Here is a 19979-nt window from a genome sequence, read left to right on the forward strand (position 1 = left end):
TAGCTGGAATTTATTTTGCATTCCACAAGGTCAGAGCCACTAAAGAAAATTATGATGATAAGAGAGGCCAGGGTTGTAAACCTTCAAATCTTTCCTCCTTCAGAGTCAGGATGCAGCCTCCAAAGATGAGACACGTTCTATGCAAAATTAACATGTGCAGGGCAGACTCTTAATGTGTATTTCATGTTATTTCACCAATCAATTCTCCTTTGATCCTCTCAATGTAACATCTGTAAACCATGGAGTATTTCTGTGAACATCAAGCTGTGTGGCTGTGGTCTCTTGTATAAGTTTGGATGGGTTATATATGATTCTATGAGGGATGTCAGCCCACAACTTGCAGGTCAGTATAAGTCATGGCAGGCAGTGGCACCTTCTGAAATGCAGTTTATACCCTCAACCTGTCCTGATACCAAAGCTGTCCTGCAAATCTGTACTACCTGTTTCTTCTGAACATATGAAGTATTATGTATCATTAGAACATGCATTTCTGGTATTTAAGAAAGCACCAAATGTTCATGTTTTTCCTTCCTTCTCCCTTGCTTCAGCACCTCCATGAGTCATATTCCACTTATCGACTGGTTCTTCTCTTTTCTGCTTTTTCAGGTGCTGAAAAAACAATCTGCATCTAATCTATTTCTTGCAGTTGTTGCATGAAAGTCGTGTGTTGTGACAGACGGTAGTAGAGCTCCCCCCTACAAAGTCTGTTACAACTGTTGAACTTGTTACTCCCCAAAAAAGGTGTAACTTGTTAGGAAAATTGTGTTGCCTGTCTTCAAAGGTTGCCATGAGTGTCAATACAAAGGTGAGAGACAACTGTCAGGATGCAATTGCGTAATGAAGTGACTGGGAAGGTGACGACCTTTATTATGTCTGACAAATAGTCTGAGTTTTAGGCACAGAGATCTTTGGAGATCTAGACAGGTGGAAATTCACTCTTCTAAGGGACAAAGTAGAGAGGGTAAAACTTTTAAAATGAAGCTAAAAAAGAAGAACACACATCAGTCTTATCGCACGAGTAACACAGTAACAAGCAAAAAGCTGTACATATAGAAACAGGTACTAAAAGTGCCCTTCAGAGGACAAATAAGCTTTCTCAGTGTCATGTAACCTGGGGTGTGCTGACTGTATGCCATTGGTTCAGCTTTGTACTTACAGAGGAGTCTGCAGAAGGCTGAACAAAGCTGCTGCAAAGCTGCTGCAGTTATCTTCAGAAAAGGATGGCACTGAGCTACTGGTCAGAGGTGAGACCCCCCTGAGCACTCTCTAGGCAAAGTCTACAATCAGAATTACTCCTTCTTTTGCCCTGCCTCAGTACCTATTAACTTGTGAGCTTCCTTCACAATACATGAGCTTCGAGTGCATGTCAGCCGGAAGGGGATGGGTCAGATAGGCTGCACTCAGACAGGGCTTTTCCAAACTGGAATTCTAGACTTGGAGGTTGCCAAACCTAGAATGGTCTTGGATGTGTTAAAAACTAAGTATCACAATTTATAATAAATAATTTTTAACCCTTTGTGTGTATGTAAATGTAGAACCTTGCAAAGCTCTGGCAGAATTACTTCCACAGAGTTTATTGCTTTGAGATTCCAGGGCAGATAAAAAAGCATGTTGAAAAATCCCTGAGCTTTGAAAAAACAAAGCTGAGAGCTTCCATGTGTCCTGGGATTTTGAAAGGTAGCATGTTTACACATGCTGCTAAAGAAAAGTTTCAAGGGCTGGCAGTTCTTATATAGACATTAAGAGCTTATGTATTCTGTCTGATTAAGAAAATGCTATCTTTTGTTGTGCTGCCACTCTCTCTACAAGAAAACTCTCAAGATCTTAAGAAAGCAGGTGAGACTGAAACATGATATGCCATTTCCAGAACATAATAAAAATAAGTAACAGTGGAGATACAACAGTGGAAATATCTATTGCATAAATTATTGTTCAGAACATGTTTTGGGAAAAGAGTTACTGCAAGAGAGTCTTCCATTTTTCATCTTTGAATCATATTATTTTTGGAGGAGAAAATGAGAGGTGGTCCTGTGAAACCAGTGCCTGTACTTCAGTGGAAAAGAGCGAATGGTGCTCTCTGATATTTCAGTTCTTGCTTCTGATATTTTTATCAGGTGCAGCCAACTTCTGATCATGGTGATGGAAGGTACAGCGCAGGCTACTTGATCTGTGCTTTAGGTAGTCATTTCTATCTGAAGAAAAGGGGTGAAAAAAGCTTAAACATGGCATTGTTTAAAAACCATCCTGCACTTGCCTAGTAACAGAGCATAAGACTGCCATAAATCTAGGGCAGCAGGGAATCTAGCCCTCTCAGTCTAGATAATTTCACAATTTCCTGTTGTCTTCTTTACCCTTAGAAATTTCTTGGCAAAAGCATGTACCTTTTGCACACTGATTGTTCACATTTTATTTTACAGTTATTCATCATTGTCAGGTTTTCCTGCTGTCTTTGCTTTACAGATCCAGTCTAATTCAAGCATTTAGGATCTGACTCATCAGCTTTGATTTATTTGCCCTTTTTTTGTACAGTTGTAGAGCATAGTTGCCACTTCAAGTAATTTACTTTGGCAGAATGACTCCTGAATTTCACTGGTGTAAATCAGACGTTTTGCTTCTGAGCCATAAAAACACAGTTTATCTGCAGTCATCTGTGGTTCTATGTGCTTTTCTCCATGAACCGACTGCAGACACCCAGAGCTCTGGTGGGTTTTTATATGCAGGAATTCACCACAGCACTCTGAATGCATCCCACAGTTGCTATCATTAACTCAGTACTTCTTGGGAGCACAGAAACTAGAGCTTTTGAAAACGGCACACAGAGCTTGATCTTTGGTTTGTTTCACTGTCCTAGTGGCCTATCATTTTGTAACTAGTTCTGATATCATCTATGTCTTTATTTAAATAAAAAGTATCAAAATTCCTTGGGGAAAAAAATCAGAAGTATAAACAGAAAAATAATTGGTGTTTCTATTTTTGTCCTATCTTTAAATATTTTGTGATATTCATCCACATTGATTTTTTTGCCTCATTCTCTCTAAATTCTGAGGCTTTTCCATCACTAGCACATGTTCAGGAGCCTATTTCAACCAGTCTTCTAATGCAAATTCAATTTTCAGTTTAGAAAGTATTTTCCGTCTTGCTTTTGTCACAAACCCAAAGTCAACAATAAAGGGAGGTGGTTATCTGGAATGCAGATTTTAGGGTATTTTGAGCCGTATTCCTGGTGAGAGCCCAAAAATCATGAAGGGTCTGGCTGAAGAGTGTTTGTTCTGTCGCACTTATGTCACTTTCCTTTCCAAGCAAGACGCAAGATATGACAGTTTGTACTGCTTGATTCATTACCAGGTTGAATCAGCTCGAAAAACACCTTACTACTGTGCACCCTTGAGTATGAAAGGTTCACCTCCTTTACTCACTGTAAGCTCTTATTTAGGTTTAAGATAATTAAATATCATCTGTAGTTATTTACTGTGTAATGTAGAAAATGACAATACCGTATGCTATGCCAGGGTGCAGAATATATTGTAATAGAAAGGTTTACTGCCAAACAGAATTGGAGTTAAATTCAGTAGTGCAGGAGGCCCCTTTTGCCTGGTCTTAAAGTTCCCATAATTCCTAGTTACAAGAAGTAACAATAACAATTTTAAAGTCCTTTTCTACACTTTGTACAATTAGTCTTCTTTGATGTTGTGTACAAGGCAGTTGTCCAAGCCTAGATGCTCATTTATATTTGTAAAGAAAATGTCAAATTCAAAGTATCATCAGTATATGGGATTCTCTTGGGCCATCTCGGTTAAGCAACAAAGCCATTTCAGGCCACTTATTTTGGCAATAGTTTGATCATGAGGTGGGCTGATGCCAACCTTATGAAGTTTAATCATGCCAAGTGCAAGGTCCTACACCTGGGTCGGAGCAATCCCAGGCACAGCTACAGGTTGGGAAGAGAAGAGATTCAGAGCAGCCCTGTGGAGAAGGACTTGGGGGTGTGGATCGATGAAACTTAACATGAGCCAGCTTCAGTGTGCGCTCGCAGCCCAGAAAGCCAACCGTATCCTGGGCTGCATCAAAAGGAGCGTGACCAGCAGGTCGAAGGAGGTGATCCTGCCCCTCTACTCTGCTCTCGTGAGACCTCACTTGGAGTATTGTGTGCAGTTCTGGTGTCCTCAACCTAAAAAGGACATGGAACTGTTGGAACGAGTTCAGAGGAGGGCCACGAGGATGATCAGGGGGCTGGAGCACCTCCTGTATGAAGATAGGCTGAGAAAGTTGGGGCTGTTCAGCCTGGAGAAGAGAAGGCTGCGTGGAGACCTCATAGCAGCCTTCCAGCATCTGAAGGGGGGCTACAGGGATGCTGGGGAGGGACTATTCATCAGGGACTGTAGTGATAGGACAAGGGGTAACGGGTTAAAACTTAAACAGGGGAAGTTTAGCTTGGATCTAAGGAAGAAATTCTTTACTGAGAGGGTGGTGAGGCACTGGAATGGGTTGCCCAGGGAGGTTGCGAATGCTTTATCCTTGGTGGTGTTCAAGTCCAGGTTGTTCAGAGCCTTGGGTGGCATGGTTTAGTGTGATGTGTCACTGCCCATGGCAGGGGGTTTGGAACTAGATGATCTTAAGGTCCTTTCCAACCCTAACTATTCTATGATTGTGTGATTCTATGACCTTCATGCTAACCACAGTTAGACCAGTGTGACTACCTGCATTTGTTCCCTGAGCTTTCTTTGCTTTACAGTAATGCTTCCCAGAGTTTGTTTGCAGCTATCACTGCTACTGCCTTTCATTCCCCACTGGTGAAGATATGGCTAGGGGTGAGGAAAAGGAAATTTGCATCACAAACAAATGATGCTGAATCGTTGCATCTCTGTGCAATGGCTTATTTAATAACTCACCTCAAAATGCAGCCAAACCACTAACTGGTAGGGTTTGATAGCTAAAAGTGGACTTCTTATAGCTTTTTGTAGTAACATGTAGAGGAAATTATTCCTAGCTCCTGTATAGAGAGAGGCAGAGGTAATTTTTTCAGGAGTGTCCCTCAACATTGCTTCGATCAAAGTCATTAAGGGTTTTTTGTCCTTCTTCAAATTACTCTGCTTTTCTGCACCTAAAGAGGCATGACTGGAAGACTGCAGTACTGCAGTAGTGTATTTGGATTTTGTTTGTGCAAAAGTATTGATTTGTACCAGGAGCTTTCACAAGCGTGTGTCTGAGAGAGACAAAGAGTGGTTTTCTGTGCCCTTAAGGTGATGTGAAACTGTACTAGTTACCAGGAGCTGTCAGTACTGAACCTTTTAAAAAGTGCTTGTTTTGTGCAAGTCATGGAGGTAATGACACAGAAGCATTGGTTTTAATTTGAGCATCTGTTGGTCTCTGCATGTTTTCTCTAGTATGTTAAATCAAGGGCAAGTTCAATGGAAATTAATATCATAGCAAGCCATCACAACTGTTCTCAGTAATAAGAGCATGGTGCACTTGGTTCCAGCTGACAGGTGAGTAGGGTGTGCTTCACTCTCACTTTGCCTTGGGAAGGATGGATTCCAGTATTTGCACTCATGGTGGCTAGCATAAAGTAGGAGCTGCTCCTTACTCACGGGACCTTTTTGCACTGCTGAACCACTGAATTACACTCTATACAAGGCTCTGCTTTCAGTTTGGCATCATCTTGCTTCTTACTCAGTTCAAAAAATTTGCTTCTGCATCCTGAATTATGGTAGAAGTCAGGTCTGAACCTGTAATGCAATCCATTTTTAGTCTGAATATAAAAATGCAAGTACAGCTTCTTAATGTGGTGAGAAATCTCCCACTTGCATGGGAGAAAATACCCTTTTGAAAATAAAAGTCTAATAAGTTTTATCTTGTTCTCTGAGTTTCTTATTTCATTTGCCTTTCAATGATTTGGAGGCTTTATACTGGTTGAAGATGTGAACATAGATAAGCTCATCTGGGCACACAATAAAATCCCTTGGATTTAGGGGGTTTTCAACATTCAGTTATAAAGATAACTTCAGTTTCTCACCTTGAAGTCTGAACACATTTGTTTTGTTTCCTCAGTAGCCATAAGGATGACAAGATGCCAGAAAGGTGTGGGCTTTTTTCCAACGAAGTGTTAGCTATGGATATCTGAATTAGTGCTTCAAAATGATCATCTTTGTGCAGTCTTTTGCTTGAGATAAGATTTTTATTTAAAGAAATGAAAATAATAATTAATAATAAAGTATTATTAATTTGTAATGTTGTATGAAATAATTTGAAAGTTGGCAACTGAGCGTTTCCTAGCATTCTCTCTTACAAATTTCTGGAGAATTTGAAGTTAGATCCTCAGTTACCTGAAAACAAGGCAGCTTTAGTGTTCATATTAAAAATGAGTTTTGCTGCTCTTGCAAGGAGAAATTTCTGTTGCTTTTCTTTCAGATTTCCTTAAATATTGGCTAGAGCAACAAGAAATCTCTAGTCTTGCGTGGCAGGCCAAATCTTCTCAATACACAAAATAATGCGCTTATGGTCACAGGTGATTCCGATGTTATCATTACTCTGAAACAGGCCAGTTGTCCTGATGAAATGGCACGATGCCCTGAGAAAAAAACTGGGATAAGCAGAAAACCTACATAAAATACTAAGAAAGCAATGTTTTCCTAGCGAAAGTCCTGAGGAATACAAACAGTGCTGTGACTTTGTGTGAACTCACCAAATAAACATCAGTGTTACTGTGAAATGACAGGATCTCATCAGCAAGAGCCTGGAAAGACCCAGTAGCTTTTTGTCAACAGATTTCTTGCTCTTTTTTCGGTAAATGGGCTCCTGAGCTTGAGCATGTTGAAATGGTAAATTCCCTGGATTACAGAGACAAAAGCTGTTTTATTATTCTGTAAGTGTTGGTTTAAGCAGGGCAGATGGGATTTGAAAAACCAGAAGATTGCTGAGCAGCTTCTGCCAGCTTGTCTTTCGTCAGCACTGAGTGATCTGTAGAGTCACTCCTGGTGCTTCAGGAGAGCTGAAGCAGTGCTGTAGAGTCTGCTGCTTAGCTCAGAGGTCAGAGCAGGGCTCCGAGAGTTAGAAGTCCTGTAACTCTTTCAAGGCGAGTCACTTTAACTACCCTCCATTCATCTTTAATCCCTGGTCTGAAATGCAGTTTAATATTGTTATTAGTATTTATAAAACGTGTGTGGATCATGGGTGCAAATTCCTCTATAGATGCACATTTTTATCATCCACTGTACTCTGATTTCCATAAGATGTGTAAGGCCATCTCTTTGGCCACTATTTTTGCCGCCTCCTGCCGTTGAAAGCTGTTTCATGGAGTTGTGTGTGCAGTCTGCACTCGTTTTCCCTCCTTTCTGGAGTTGATATTTGGCAACGGAAGCAGGTAGGAGCTGTGCTTCTGCCCAACTGGATCAAAAGGCCAGGCTCACGGCCTTTGCTGCTAATTTTGTATTGCCCACTTTCAGAGTGGTGTCCAGGAATTAAATTCTCCCTCTCCTACACACAGCCAAGTGCTGGCACCCACATTTTGTAGGTCAGAGGTTGGTGTATTGTCCAAAATTAGAGCCTTTCCAACTTTTGGGACAGATACAGGATGAGGGCTTGGGCATTTACGGCACCAAGAACCAACCTTTGCCCATCCCCACGGAGTCTCAGTACAAGTCAGCCTTGCTAGAGCCCTCACAGCAGAAATTCTTCTTTTTTTTCATTTTTGCTTTGTGATGAGTAAGGTACAAATTATCTCAGCAGGAGATTCTGTTCTTGGGGGCAGGTGAGATCCAACTTCACTGTTATCCACAGGTGTTCATAGGAACTGGTGAAAGGAGATGCCTATTGACACTAGCCTTTAGTAGAGAAAACAGTATGAATCCATACATTGGTCCATGGAATTAATATCTTTATTTGAATATTTATATTTGCTTGAGAGTGGGCCTGGAGAACTATAGGTTTTATAAATTAGAAATTTCCCATGTTTGGGTGAGAAAAAGAGAAAGTAAAGAGATTGAATCGGAATTTAAAGATCAAGTGTATCTAGATTTCAAAATCCTACAGAGCATGACTGAAGTTATCAGTTTTCTCCTACTTTGGGTAATTCTGCTGGTTTCTCAGGGAACAAGTCACATCAGCAAAGCTAAGCATGCTTTGGAGGGCTGGAGGCCACCTCCTGGATTATCTCTGCTCTGTGCAGCAATGATTCCCACCAGGAAGGTAGTTTCAGGGTCTATGACATATTTCGAGGACATTGAGGGCTGCTTGGCAGGTGGTTTGCTTTGAGATGGCAACTTGCTGCTGACTCGGCAGGGGTTTGAGAGCTGTGCACCTGAGGCTGCATGTTGGAAGAATACCCTTTATAGATAGGGAATCAGAGCTACTTATTCCAATGCGTTTTGTGAAATGCTGATATTCTCCCAAAAATGTTATTGCCCAAAAAGAGGGTGCCGTGCGAGTGAACTTGCTAAAAAACCCAAACATGATTCCATAATCTTTATTTATGCTGTTTATACATAATATTTTGAAAGTGTATGTAATGATCTGCTTTGTAAGGTGCTGCATATATCATTGTGTATATAGAAAACCTCAATAAAAACATCTAAAACATTTGGGCTTACAGTCTGCATGGAAGAGTGCAAGTTATTTAATTATTTGTCTCTGTCCAGTAATACTAGTTCTAAAGTCTGTGGAGCTATTGTGCCTTCAAGAGAATATTCTTCAATGGAAGCAGGTTTTTCAGGAAAGGACCATTTTATTATCCACTGATCAGCTTTTGAACTTCTTTTTTAATTCTGTTACTTGCCACTGTCCTTTAAAGAATGCACGTCTGAATCCATACAGCCAAGGCTTTATTTCTCTTTCATCTTCAACTAGTCCTATAACTTCTATTTGCATCACTTAAATTTACAGTATAATGTGATATAAACCATCTTTTTCTAAGCTGTGGTGTCCCAGGTACTTAACAGCATACACCTCCAGAGGGCCTGTTGCTCTGAAGCCGCAACCTTGTACAGTGGAAGTGAGTGGGAGTTTTGTGACTGAATTTGGGGGTTCAGGATCAAGCCTTAACTGCTGTAACTTTACTGGTAACGTGGCATTCAAAAGAATGGCTCATATCTCTAAGTAGAAACGTTTTGCAGCTTCTGCAGATTATGCAAATCCAGCTTTTCCTCCTCTCCTGATGAGTCAACAAACCTTTTCCTGGCAGTCAAACAACTGAAAAGACGTTTCTTACAGTGTAAGAAGATAAAGGTCCATGCCTATGGTATTTTCTACATAGTGAGTTAAAGGCAGGAAGAGGATGGCCAGCACATCCTTAACCTCTGCTTTCTCATGACTGGCTTTACCACAATCATTTTGTACTTTATTCTTTCAGTTGTTAGTACAGATTAAGTGTTAAGAATAATGTACAATTTTGATGCTGTGGTATTAAACTGAAGAGATCGAGATGAGACAGAAATAATGAAGAATCAGGGCACCTCACCAAGTCTGAGGAGGCTGATTTAGGTTGCACCTTCAGGCACTATAAAAGCATGTAGGCCAAGGTAGTTCTAGGTAATTCACTACAAACTCTACGCTGCAACAACCAGCTGAAACTTCTTATTATCTGTCACCTGCTTTTGATCTTCTGAGATCTCTTTAAGACACTTGTCTGAAGCTGTATAGAAAGAAGAAAATTTAACTTCAAGGCTTGACTATCAGAGGACTCTGAAAAAGAGATAAGTTCCCTGTTGTAATAATTCGATCGTTGTCCTTTTCTGACCAGAACTTCGCTCTTTCGTGATACTTCCAACTTTTGCTTGCAAATTATCCACTGTAGGAAACCAGGATGAAATTGGATAATTGGGTTTGGGAAAGCATTTAAAGGAGAAGAAAATACCTCCTGTGTCAACATAAATTTTTCAGAAATTCCCTCAGTGCTCCAGATTTTTTGATTAATTCACAGAACTTGGCACCTCTGCCTGTAGGTATTGGCTGGCTGTTGGGGAGAAAACCATGCAACAGCAGGAATCTTCTGAATCTTTTCTCCCTTTGCTGTAGTGGAGACATTTGCTCCTTGATTTCTTTTGGTCAAATAGCTATTTTGTTTGGATTTTTTGTGTGCAGGAGAGTTTATAAAGAAACCAACTTGTCCACAGTCTTCAGTGAACAGAAACTTAGCTGCATACACAAGGCATTACTTTGGGTCTTTCCTCTTCTTTCTATACTCTTTGGAACAGAAAGTTTGCTAGAGCAAAGTGTTAAAGGAGTCATGTTTATTTTTGCTATGATTTGTATGTATGTATGGTGGCAGTCCAGTAAACCCCCTTTTTGACACAGTTTTGGTTTTTTATCTTTATATTCTTTTATATTCTTTTATATTCTTCTTTCAAAGACACCCTCTGCTTTACCTGCAGTTGAAAGAAATTTGGCAAATAACTCTGGTTTCCCCAAGGACTTGATTTTGTATTTCTTTCTGCTTCTAGGTGTCACTCCGTTTCTCCACCGCCTCTTTTGTCACCACGAAAAAGCCCAGCCTACCCCCTCAGTGACAGCGAGGACTCTTGCCTCTCTACTAGGCTCACCAAGGTCTCCAACTCCAGACTGCGCCTCAAGGACTGGAGCAGCCATACATCTACACTGCGAAGCACCTCCACAAGCCCGTCGGACACCGACTCCCCGAGCCACCCTCTTAAAGCCATAAGTGTGGGTGCTTTGGATAAAAGGTTGTCTGTGTTCAAGGCTGAGGACCAAAAGGAGAGTCCAAAGGAGGCTCAAGATGGGGAAGCAATAGGGAGCCATCCACTTACCCGGAGTACCCTGTCCTTGGGGACTGCCACCAACTTGAGGAACCTCTCCCTCAGCCGGGCAAGCGTACGCTCCCAGGCACTGGACATCAGGCAGAAGATCACAGAATGGGAGTGCCGCCGGGAGCTGTCCCCCAGGATGAGTGCATGTGTGGACAAGAGGGATGCTGGGGAGAGGTCGGGCAGTGACAGCTGCCCCAGCGTGCTGACCTCTCCCTGCAGCGAGAAGACGTTCGATTTCAAAGGGCTCAGAAGAATGAGCCGAACATTTTCTGAGTGTTCTTACCCAGAAACAGAGGAGGAGGAACTGCTGGACAGAGATTCCTGCCATCGGTTTGAAAAGAGATCAGGCAGGAGCGAGACTCCTGCTGCTTTCCTCAAGGGCCATGTGAGGAAAGAGTCCTCTGCTGTGCTCAACAGAATACAGAAGATCGAAGAGGCGCTGAAAGAGCAGCCCGGCAGAGGCCTCCCACAGTTACCAAGTAGCTGTTACAGTGTTGATAAAGGGAGGAAAAAATCTGTGACTTTGAGTACTGTGGAGGGGCTGAGTGAAGCCACAAGTGATAGCAAAGGAGGGAGTGTTATTTTGGGGAGTGAACCAGAGACACCTACTGAGACTGAGAAAAGCAGTAAGATAAAACAGGGGATTGCTGCAAACTCAGCTGGCCCTAAACTGCTCCTCGAAAGCCCAGCTAACAGTGCAGTGAATCCTGTCCCCAAGCCCAAACGCACCTTTGAATATGAAGCAGACAAAAACCACAGAAGTAAACCAAGCAATGGCCTACCTCCATCTCCTACACCTGCTGCTCCTCCTCCCCTCCCGTCCACCCCGGCACCCCCCGTGACCAGAAGGCAGAAGAAAGAGTCACGCTTTCACAGAAAATCCCAGAATAGGTAAAATTCAACGAAATGTGCTCAGTCTTCAAATAAATAAATGTGCTGTGGTTTTTTGGTAACAGTATTTTACATTATCCCTTTAATGCAATGTTTTTGAGAAATGCTGGAAGTTGTGTGCAGGACAATTATTCTTTCTGCCAGACTGCACCGATGGGATGTGCTGGTACAATGCCTTAGCATGGGCACAGTTCTGGAGTTCTCCAACTTTCATTCCTCGATCGCTGAAAAAGGCACTAGGATATTCGTGCTAAAGGTTATCTAGTTCATCTTGGCACAAATGCTTTTACTTGTGGTTTTTAATGGAGCATAATTCCACCATCTTCTTGTAGTGGGACCATAGCTGGTCTGTTGTAGTCCTGTGTTCCTGCTCACTGCAAAACATACCTTCAGAGGGTTTGTTTTTCCAAAGCTTGTTACTACAGCACTTGTGTCAGTTTTATGCAGTGTTGGTGATTTTACTTAATTCAGTGCTTAGAAATGTTGTCCTAAGTTACTATCAATAGGTGTAGAGGATTAATGCTGAGAAAACCATGTTTTAGCATAGAAAGGGCTTTGTATCTTTCACAGTATCACAGTATCACAGTATGCTAGAGATTGGAAGGGACCTCAAAAGATCATCTAGTCCAATCCCCCTGCCGGAGCAGGAACACCTAGATAAGGTTACACAGGAATGTGTCCAGGCGGGTTTGGAATGTCTCCAGAGAAGGAGACTCCACAACCCCCCTGGGCAGCCTGTTCCAGTGTTCTGTCACCCTCACTGAGAAGAAGTTTCTTCTCAAGTTTAAGTGGAACCTCTTGTGTTCCAGTTTGTACCCATTACCCCTTGTCCTATCATTGTTTGCCACTGAGAAGAGCCTGGCTCCATCCTCATGACACTCCCCCTTTATATATTTATATACACTAATAAGGTCACCCCTCAGTCTCCTCTTCTCCAAACTTTTCCCGAGTCTTTCCCGAGTTAATGATGAGCAGAGGATATGGCTACATTTCCCAGGAGTCTTGGAGCTTGGCTTCTTTTGATTAGATGATTTCTCTTGAGTTTTGGAAATGGTAAAGCTCATTCTGCTCACTGCTTAGAAAATTGTAGGCTTCTTTGTTGATAAGCATTCAAAGTATGGCATTTTTAACAAGTTCACCTATCTGTGCATGTGTATGAGATACACAGACTCTTGGTATTTAGTGATGAGCTTTGCAAGTAACTGTTAAACAGCATCTCAGGCCCACATTATCAGTTCAGCACCTGATGCTTGATGTTGGCTCAATCAATTAAAAGTTTATGTCAGCACAACCTGACCTGAAGTATGCTGAGTCTGAAAATGCGGAAGAGAAGCCTTCAGAGTCTGCTCCATTTTCAAGAGATACCTGCTTCTGAAATGGATCAGACAGCTCTGCTGATGTACATTGTTTCTCTGGGAAAGGGAGGGAGTGTGGAAAGCCAAGCTGTGATTAGCAGTGCTTATCTTTTGAGTTCTGGCAATAATCTCAGAGGAAGTAAATCTAGTTTTTAAAAGAATTTTTGTAACAAAGCTGACCTAATTTTGTTCAGCACAGCATTTCCAATGCATTGAAGAAGTTGTTTTTTAAATGTTCTGCTATAAATGATAGCCTTTATTAGAAAATTAAGGGGCAAGAAGTAAAATGGTCTATAAGCGGGTGGCAGAGAAGAATGAATAACAGGAGATAATTCTTGCAGAGAATCACCTGTGGCTAAGTGATCCAAGTTGGTCTCCAAGTATAGGCTCACACTGAGTTTGAGACCACACAAGTAATCTCAGAACCACAGTATTTTGTTACAATGAGTTTGTGACCTGAAGTTTTGAATCTTCTTTCAAGAAGAGGCACAATTCATGCTTGCCCCTGCTGCTCTGCAGGTTCAGCCTCCTGTCATAGCAGAGTTAGACAGCAGCACTGTTCAGCAAAGGAGCCTTTCTTCTGGGTGGGGCTAGTAAGTACAAACCTAAGAGAAAAGCAATATTTATCAATTTAAGTTGTGGTTAGTGGAGGGTAAATTGAAGGATTTGCAGTGTTATCATATGTACCTGATGATTCTTGCAAATCAGTTTGACATTGTACAGGGTAGGTTTCCATTTGTTTGTAACAGCTTTACCCTGCTGTAGTTTAGCAATTTCTCTGGACTTACCTTTGATTGATGTTGATCTAAATAAGCTTAAATCAGTCTCCCAAAATCACAGGTTTGCTGGCTGACTTCAAGGCTGGGTGGAAATCCTTTATAAAATATTACCTTTGTTGTGTTTGCTACTGTCCTTTCTTTCATTACAGTAAGAAGAATTCCATCATTTACAATGAGCATGAGACCATACAAGTTATCTAAGAATGACAATATTTAGTATTAGTTATTGAAATCTCAGTCTTTAAACTGTTCTCTTTTTGAAAACAGATGTTATTTTTTTTTTTTTTTTTTTTGAGAACTGTTCTCTGTTTGAAACATTATGTCTACAGCCTGTAGCTGTGTTTTTCACTTGAACAAACATGGTTTGCACTCACTAGAATGTCAGGAGAATCAACTGTGGATATTTATTCTTCTAAAATTTTGGTTGAAAACACTGGTTTTTGTTTTGTTGGCTAATTCAACAATATAGTAAAATGGAAGAAGTCTGTCGTATTTGCCTGCCAGCATAGAACCAGTCTGTATTCAGAGGACCTGGTGCCCACAGTAGCTTTTACACCTCACACTGATGTGAGCTGGATATTCCCTAGCAGTTGGAGATCCTCTGATGCAGACAGAATGCAGAGGAGTGTCATGGGATAGGCTGGGGTCACATGGGCCACAGCTGAATGCTGGTCCACAAAACTATTCCCATGTTCCTATCCAGTGTCACTACATCATAGCACTGCCTTGAAATCTATAAGAGTTAGGTATTTGACTACTTTAGAAGGTCTCATTTCATACACAGGTATGTATTCAGTGCCTGAGCATCCTTTATAACTGTGAGTATGTCTGGAGGAGGGGATATCTGGATCTGAAATGCACGGTTTGTTTCTGCCATGATCCTGATGTGCATAACATGGACCTGGATATTCTTAAATTAGGGAAAGGAGAGAGAAAGGGCTTCTAAGCCTGACCCAGACCCATAAATCTGCTCCAGCTGACAAATAGGAAATGCTCTTGTCAAATGCAGTGTCTGTATAATAGTCACTGCATTGCCTATAGGGATACTCTTGAACCAATTCACAGGCTGAAGTTGGTCTCATGAGACTCTGGCACTGCCATGTGGATGTTCCGTCAACATACGTTTCACTGTAGCTGGGAAGAAGAGGAAAGGAGGTTTTAATGCAGGATGGTTTGCTGTTAATCTAGTTTGAGTATCAATGAGTGAAGTATGAGCATCAGCACGGCCTCTGCAAGCCTTACAGCATCCTGATGTTTGCACCCTGACTTAAGCCCGTTTTTCCTACCACTTCATCCTCAGCATTAAGTCAATAAAATGAATGCTAGCCCCTGTATAGCTGGCATGCAAACCGTGCACCTCCCAGCTTTAAGTGTAGACTTTGCCTCAGAAAAAGTAAGTTAGAAAACATGGAGGGCTTGGCCTTCCTGCTCAGCAGGACTGGGGCAGGTGTGGATGAGAGATGGTGAATCCCTCCTCCTTCAAGTACTCAGGTACGAGACAAGTTGTTTGGGTTCATCTGACGCAGCTGCCCCTCACCTTCCTGTCAGAAAGCCCAAACTTTCAGGCCCCAAACCATCAAGCCTGGGTTGCTTGTCCATCCCAGAGAGACTTAATATCCTCTATCCTTTGTCATTTGCTGCCAGAGCTTGACAAAGGCTGTGCAAGGAAATGGGTGACTTTCACATGGGTCTGCCTTTGGCATTTGCAGACTGACCTTTATGTGGGAACATCTCTGAAGGTTCAAGATGTGAGTGTTTGCAGACTAAGGGCTACATCTCCCAGAGCAACTGGTGGAGGAATGTTTTCCAGAAAAACATCTTCCTTGAGGAGAGAGGGCCACATGTTTCTGGGGGCCCTGGCAAGAGCAAGGCAATTTCTAATCTGTGCTGCTAACTTACTCTGCAGCCTTTCAAAAATATCACATATTTTCTCGGTGTTTTCTCCTTGTCCACACAGCGGGTATAACTACTTCCAACCTCATGAAAGTGTCACATATTGCTACACTAAAGACTGCTGTGAGCACAGGACTTGAGGTCCTCTAAAAATTAGTCCTTAGAGCATGATGTGTGGTTGGTTTTTGTTGGTTATTTTACAAATATTTCTTAGCAAGCAAATGCTCGGCTAAATGTTTGAGTCATTTTGCATTATAGTTACTAATTACTTACTGTTTTAAACTTCAGAAAATCCTTTGAGTTTGAGGATGCGTCAAGCCTGCAATCCCTGTACCCTCCCTCCCCAACTGAAAATGGGACTGAGAGCCAGCATAAATTTGGATCCAAGAGCACTTTAGAAGAAAATGCTTATGAAGACATTGTAGGTAAGAACCTGCTGCAGAACATGGGCTCACAGCAGGAAGTTGATCCGTTGTGGGCAGTGAACTTATGCCCTGTGCAAGAACATTCAGTGTGGTCAGTAAAGAGGGATTAAATGGAGAGTAAATGGGTTTGATGCATCAGTGCAAACATAACCCTCAGTTGGCTTACAGGAGGTCTTAACGCCTTCAGACTTCATTGGGTGGTATTGGAAAAAGACTGCTTGGTCAGCTTTCTGCCATGCTTTTCAAGAACCAAATAATTCTTTTTATCAAGGCTTTGGCTTGAAGCCTTTAGTGATGTAAAAATATAAGGAACTGAACTTTAGATGGTGTTTACAGAACTATCCAACAGCAAGATTAACCTCATAGGCCTTGTGAGCAAGCCTGAGCTTTTCAGGACTCCTATATGGGCTGCCTCAGAGCAGTTGTTTGTAGCACAGTTCTAGGTCTCCCTTAAGTCCCAGTTGCTAGTTAAAGAAAAATTAATTTCCTTTAGCTGTACAGCCATCAGGAATGTGCAACAAAAAGACTGTTTTGATTAAGCTTCACAAGAAAAACATGTTTCATTTGGTCTTAGAAGGAAATGTATGGCCTATGCATACTTTCTTTTAACATCAAAAAAGTTGTTATAATTACTGAACATTGGGCAGCCCTTCAAAGCACAGATTTTCCACACAAGTGATGACTATCTGCATTGTTTTTAACTCTTTCAGCATTGTATTATTACAACAGATACAAAGGGTACTCCGTTTTACTTTAGACAATGAATCTTTATCTGCTGAAAACTGGAGGGCTATCAAGATAGTCGTGGGCCCTAGAGCACTTGTCCTCTGAAGAGACACTGACAAGCTGGGCTTGTTTAGTCTGGCAAGAAGGACCAGAGGCGACCTAATACTGCTTACAAATGTTTGAAGGGCAAACAAAGATGATAAAACAAAAATTTATTTGCCCTATCAGATACAGCAAGGAATAGTGGCCACAGATTGCAGCCTGGGGCTCTTTGTCCTTATACTCAAATTCTGTCTCTAGCTTGTCAGCTTCAGTGAAAACAGGAATTTACTCTTCCCATTTTCATCTGTACTCTCCCTTTCAGCATACACAAAAATGCTGCTGTCCAGTATCTGTTAATAAAAATTGAGAGCTTTTTTTGACACTAAAAATTCTTTTTCTGTCCTTGCAATTCACACTTGAAAATGTATAGTGTATTAATTACGGTGCTCATCTTTGCTCAGGAAATGTCAGTGTGCTGCCAGGTGCTAGGTGGTAATGCTTCTTTTCCTAGCTTTGGTTTGTTCAATGTCAAAATAAAATGTGCAGGATTGGTAAGAAGCTTTCTTCCAATGAGAATAAAACTTGGGTTCAGTAAAACAAAATCATAATGGGCTTTTCCAACTCATGGGAATTGTAAATCAGCTCCCTGCAGATTGGGCATTTTGGCAGGGCAGTGGGAAGAGAATGCAAAATTTCAGATCTGTGGACAAACAGAGAAGTTCATTGTTTTTAACAAACCCTTTCCAAAGCACTTCATTTGGTACAGGCAGTGCAGGGGGAATACCAAATCAGTGTAATTCTTATAAACTGTCAAGAGTGATTAAAAACAAGCCAAAGTAGTTTGATCTCCAGCTTAAAAGAAACTATTGTAGTTTTGTGTATCACATCTGCATAATTTATACCAGCAGTGCTAGACCCCAGCCTCTAAGTAGCACTTTTGTACTCATGCAAACCAGGTGTCCGTAAGAGTGAGTTTATTTTATAGATTTCCATCTGCTTCAAAGCTGTAAAGGACTCTGTCATTGTTGCTTTTGGTTTTCTTTGCGACCAGTTGCTCTAGAGGTGGTGGTATCTATATCTGGTTGAAACTCCTGCCTCCATAAAAGCTTGTAGGTAGTTAAAATATTGTCACTGTAGTAATAAACTTTATTAAGTTTAACGTTCTTCCCCCCCACCCTTCCCTGTAGAATTAAAACTTTTAATGCAAGTAGGTGCTAAAGCACAAGTGGAAAAAAAGGCTGCAAATCATGAGCAATGCTTTAAGTACTGTACTGTGAGACAGAATCATAAAAATTATTCTGGTTGGAAGGGACTCCGGAGTCATCTGGTCCAACCTCTGCTCAGAGCAAGGCTAATTGCAAGTTAGATCAGGGTGCTCAGGGGCTACATCTGATTGAGTTTTCAAAACACCTTAGGAGGATGGTTCCACTGTCTCTCCTTGCAGCCTGCTCTACTGCTTAACCTCCGCCGTGAAGAATTTTTTCATTCTATCCATTCAGAATTCTCCTTGTTGCTGTTTGTGACCCAGCTCTTTCATCCTCTAAGAAACACCTGGCTCTGCCTTTTCCATAACACCTTCTAGGTAGTGGAAGACAGCAGCTGAGTTTCCCCTCAGACTTTTCTAGGCTAAGCAGTTCCAGTTCCCTCAGCATTTTCCTGTTTATGTTGTATGCTCCGGCCCCCAACCGTCTTAGCAACCCTGCTCTAGACTACCTGCAGTCTGTTGATGTCTCTCTGGTACTTTGAATACTCCTTGCAAGGGCGAAATAGAGGGGAACTACCACTTCTTGTGACTTGCTGGCCACACTCTTGCTAATGTAAGCCAAGGTCTGGTTTTCCTTCCTTGCCCAGCAGGTACTGCCACAGGATTATTCTGACCCATGGATGGGACTGTATTTGTCTTTCCTAATCTTCCTGAAGTTCCTGTCAAGCTTTTGCTCAAGTTTGCTGAGGTCCCTGGGACAGAAGCTCAGTACTCCTGCCTGTCACTGCATCTCCTAGCCTGGTACCCCTCAGCAGGACATCTCTCCCTCATTGGAAAGCAGAGGAGAGCTGTGGATGAGTTGTCAGTTATCTATCAGAGGGTATCCTCTAAAAAGCATATTTAATGTTAGATATCTATTAGATACCGTGTGCTATTCAGGTACCGATACTATTCAGAATAGTGCAAGGATCAAAATACAGCTTCTAAGCATGAGTGCTAGGACTAGAGTCATTGGATTTGTTGGTTACTAGGTGGTCTCCTTATGTGGTGCGTATGCACACTAAACCTTTGCCCTTATACTGTTTCCTTCTTGAATAACAAGGACAGTGATGAACTGTTATGAGTAGTTGATGTTATTTTGAGGGCTGACTTTAAATTAAAAAGAATAATTAAGGTACATGAAACCAGAAGATGATTGTGACATCATGAACCAGACACTTTGTTTAATTTTGTGCACTTTAAGAGATGAAATATCTGCATGTTAAGTTCAAGACAGGTATTAGATTGGACCATAATGATCCATTCTGCATTAATCAGGAAGCAGTTGTATAAAGGGGTGCACTTTCCTAATATTAATCAGAGCTGTATTCCACGTGCAAGGAGCCATGTGGATTTCATTCATCTTCTGTACTAGCACTTCCAGGAATGTGGCAGTCATAGTAAACTTAACGTTGTTTTGCTTCTTGTGGGCTTGAGTGAGTCTTTAATCAGACCAAAATTGATGTGGCTTTATGAATCCAGCTGGGGGAACCACACTTGGCTTTGTGTGAATTCAAGAAACTATCATAGTATTAAGAGATGTCTGAGATGGTTGCTTCTGCTATTTTTGTGGACAACTTTCCTGTCATATGCACCATACAGTTTCAGTTTTCCAATCTGTTTCCCTCAATGCAGTTGAGATATCTGAATATTGTTATTTAAGATCTGGTGTCTCTGAGGCATTTTTCACCTGTTATCTAGAAGAAAGCACTTACTATCACCAAAAAAAAGTTGAATAAGTAAAATGAAGGCAAGGCTAAGGGCAGAATATAAAGTATAACTTGGGAAAATCTAGTGAAGACATGTAAAATATAGTTAGTGTTTGTAAGAGAAATTGCACTCACAATTCAGAATTGAAACTTAGTGGA

The 19979-nt window shown here is 41.5% G+C and overlaps 1 protein-coding gene across 1 annotated transcript in view; it reads left to right on the top strand.

Moving 5' to 3' along the window:
- The first annotated feature begins 10995 nt into the window (after positions 1-10995).
- Positions 10996-19979, top strand: part of DENND2B (DENN domain containing 2B) — a 72849-nt gene continuing 63865 nt past the window's right edge. Inside the window, exons 1-2 of the mRNA XM_080617401.1 lie at positions 10996-11648; positions 15964-16100. Coding sequence (XP_080473527.1) covers positions 11011-11648; positions 15964-16100 — 775 coding nt within the window. The 5' untranslated portion in view covers positions 10996-11010. The remainder of the gene's footprint in view (positions 11649-15963; positions 16101-19979) is intronic.

This window comes from Psittacula echo, assembly GCF_963264785.1.
Source record: "Psittacula echo genome assembly, chromosome: 5".
NCBI classification, from domain to species: Eukaryota; Metazoa; Chordata; class Aves; order Psittaciformes; family Psittacidae; genus Psittacula; species Psittacula echo.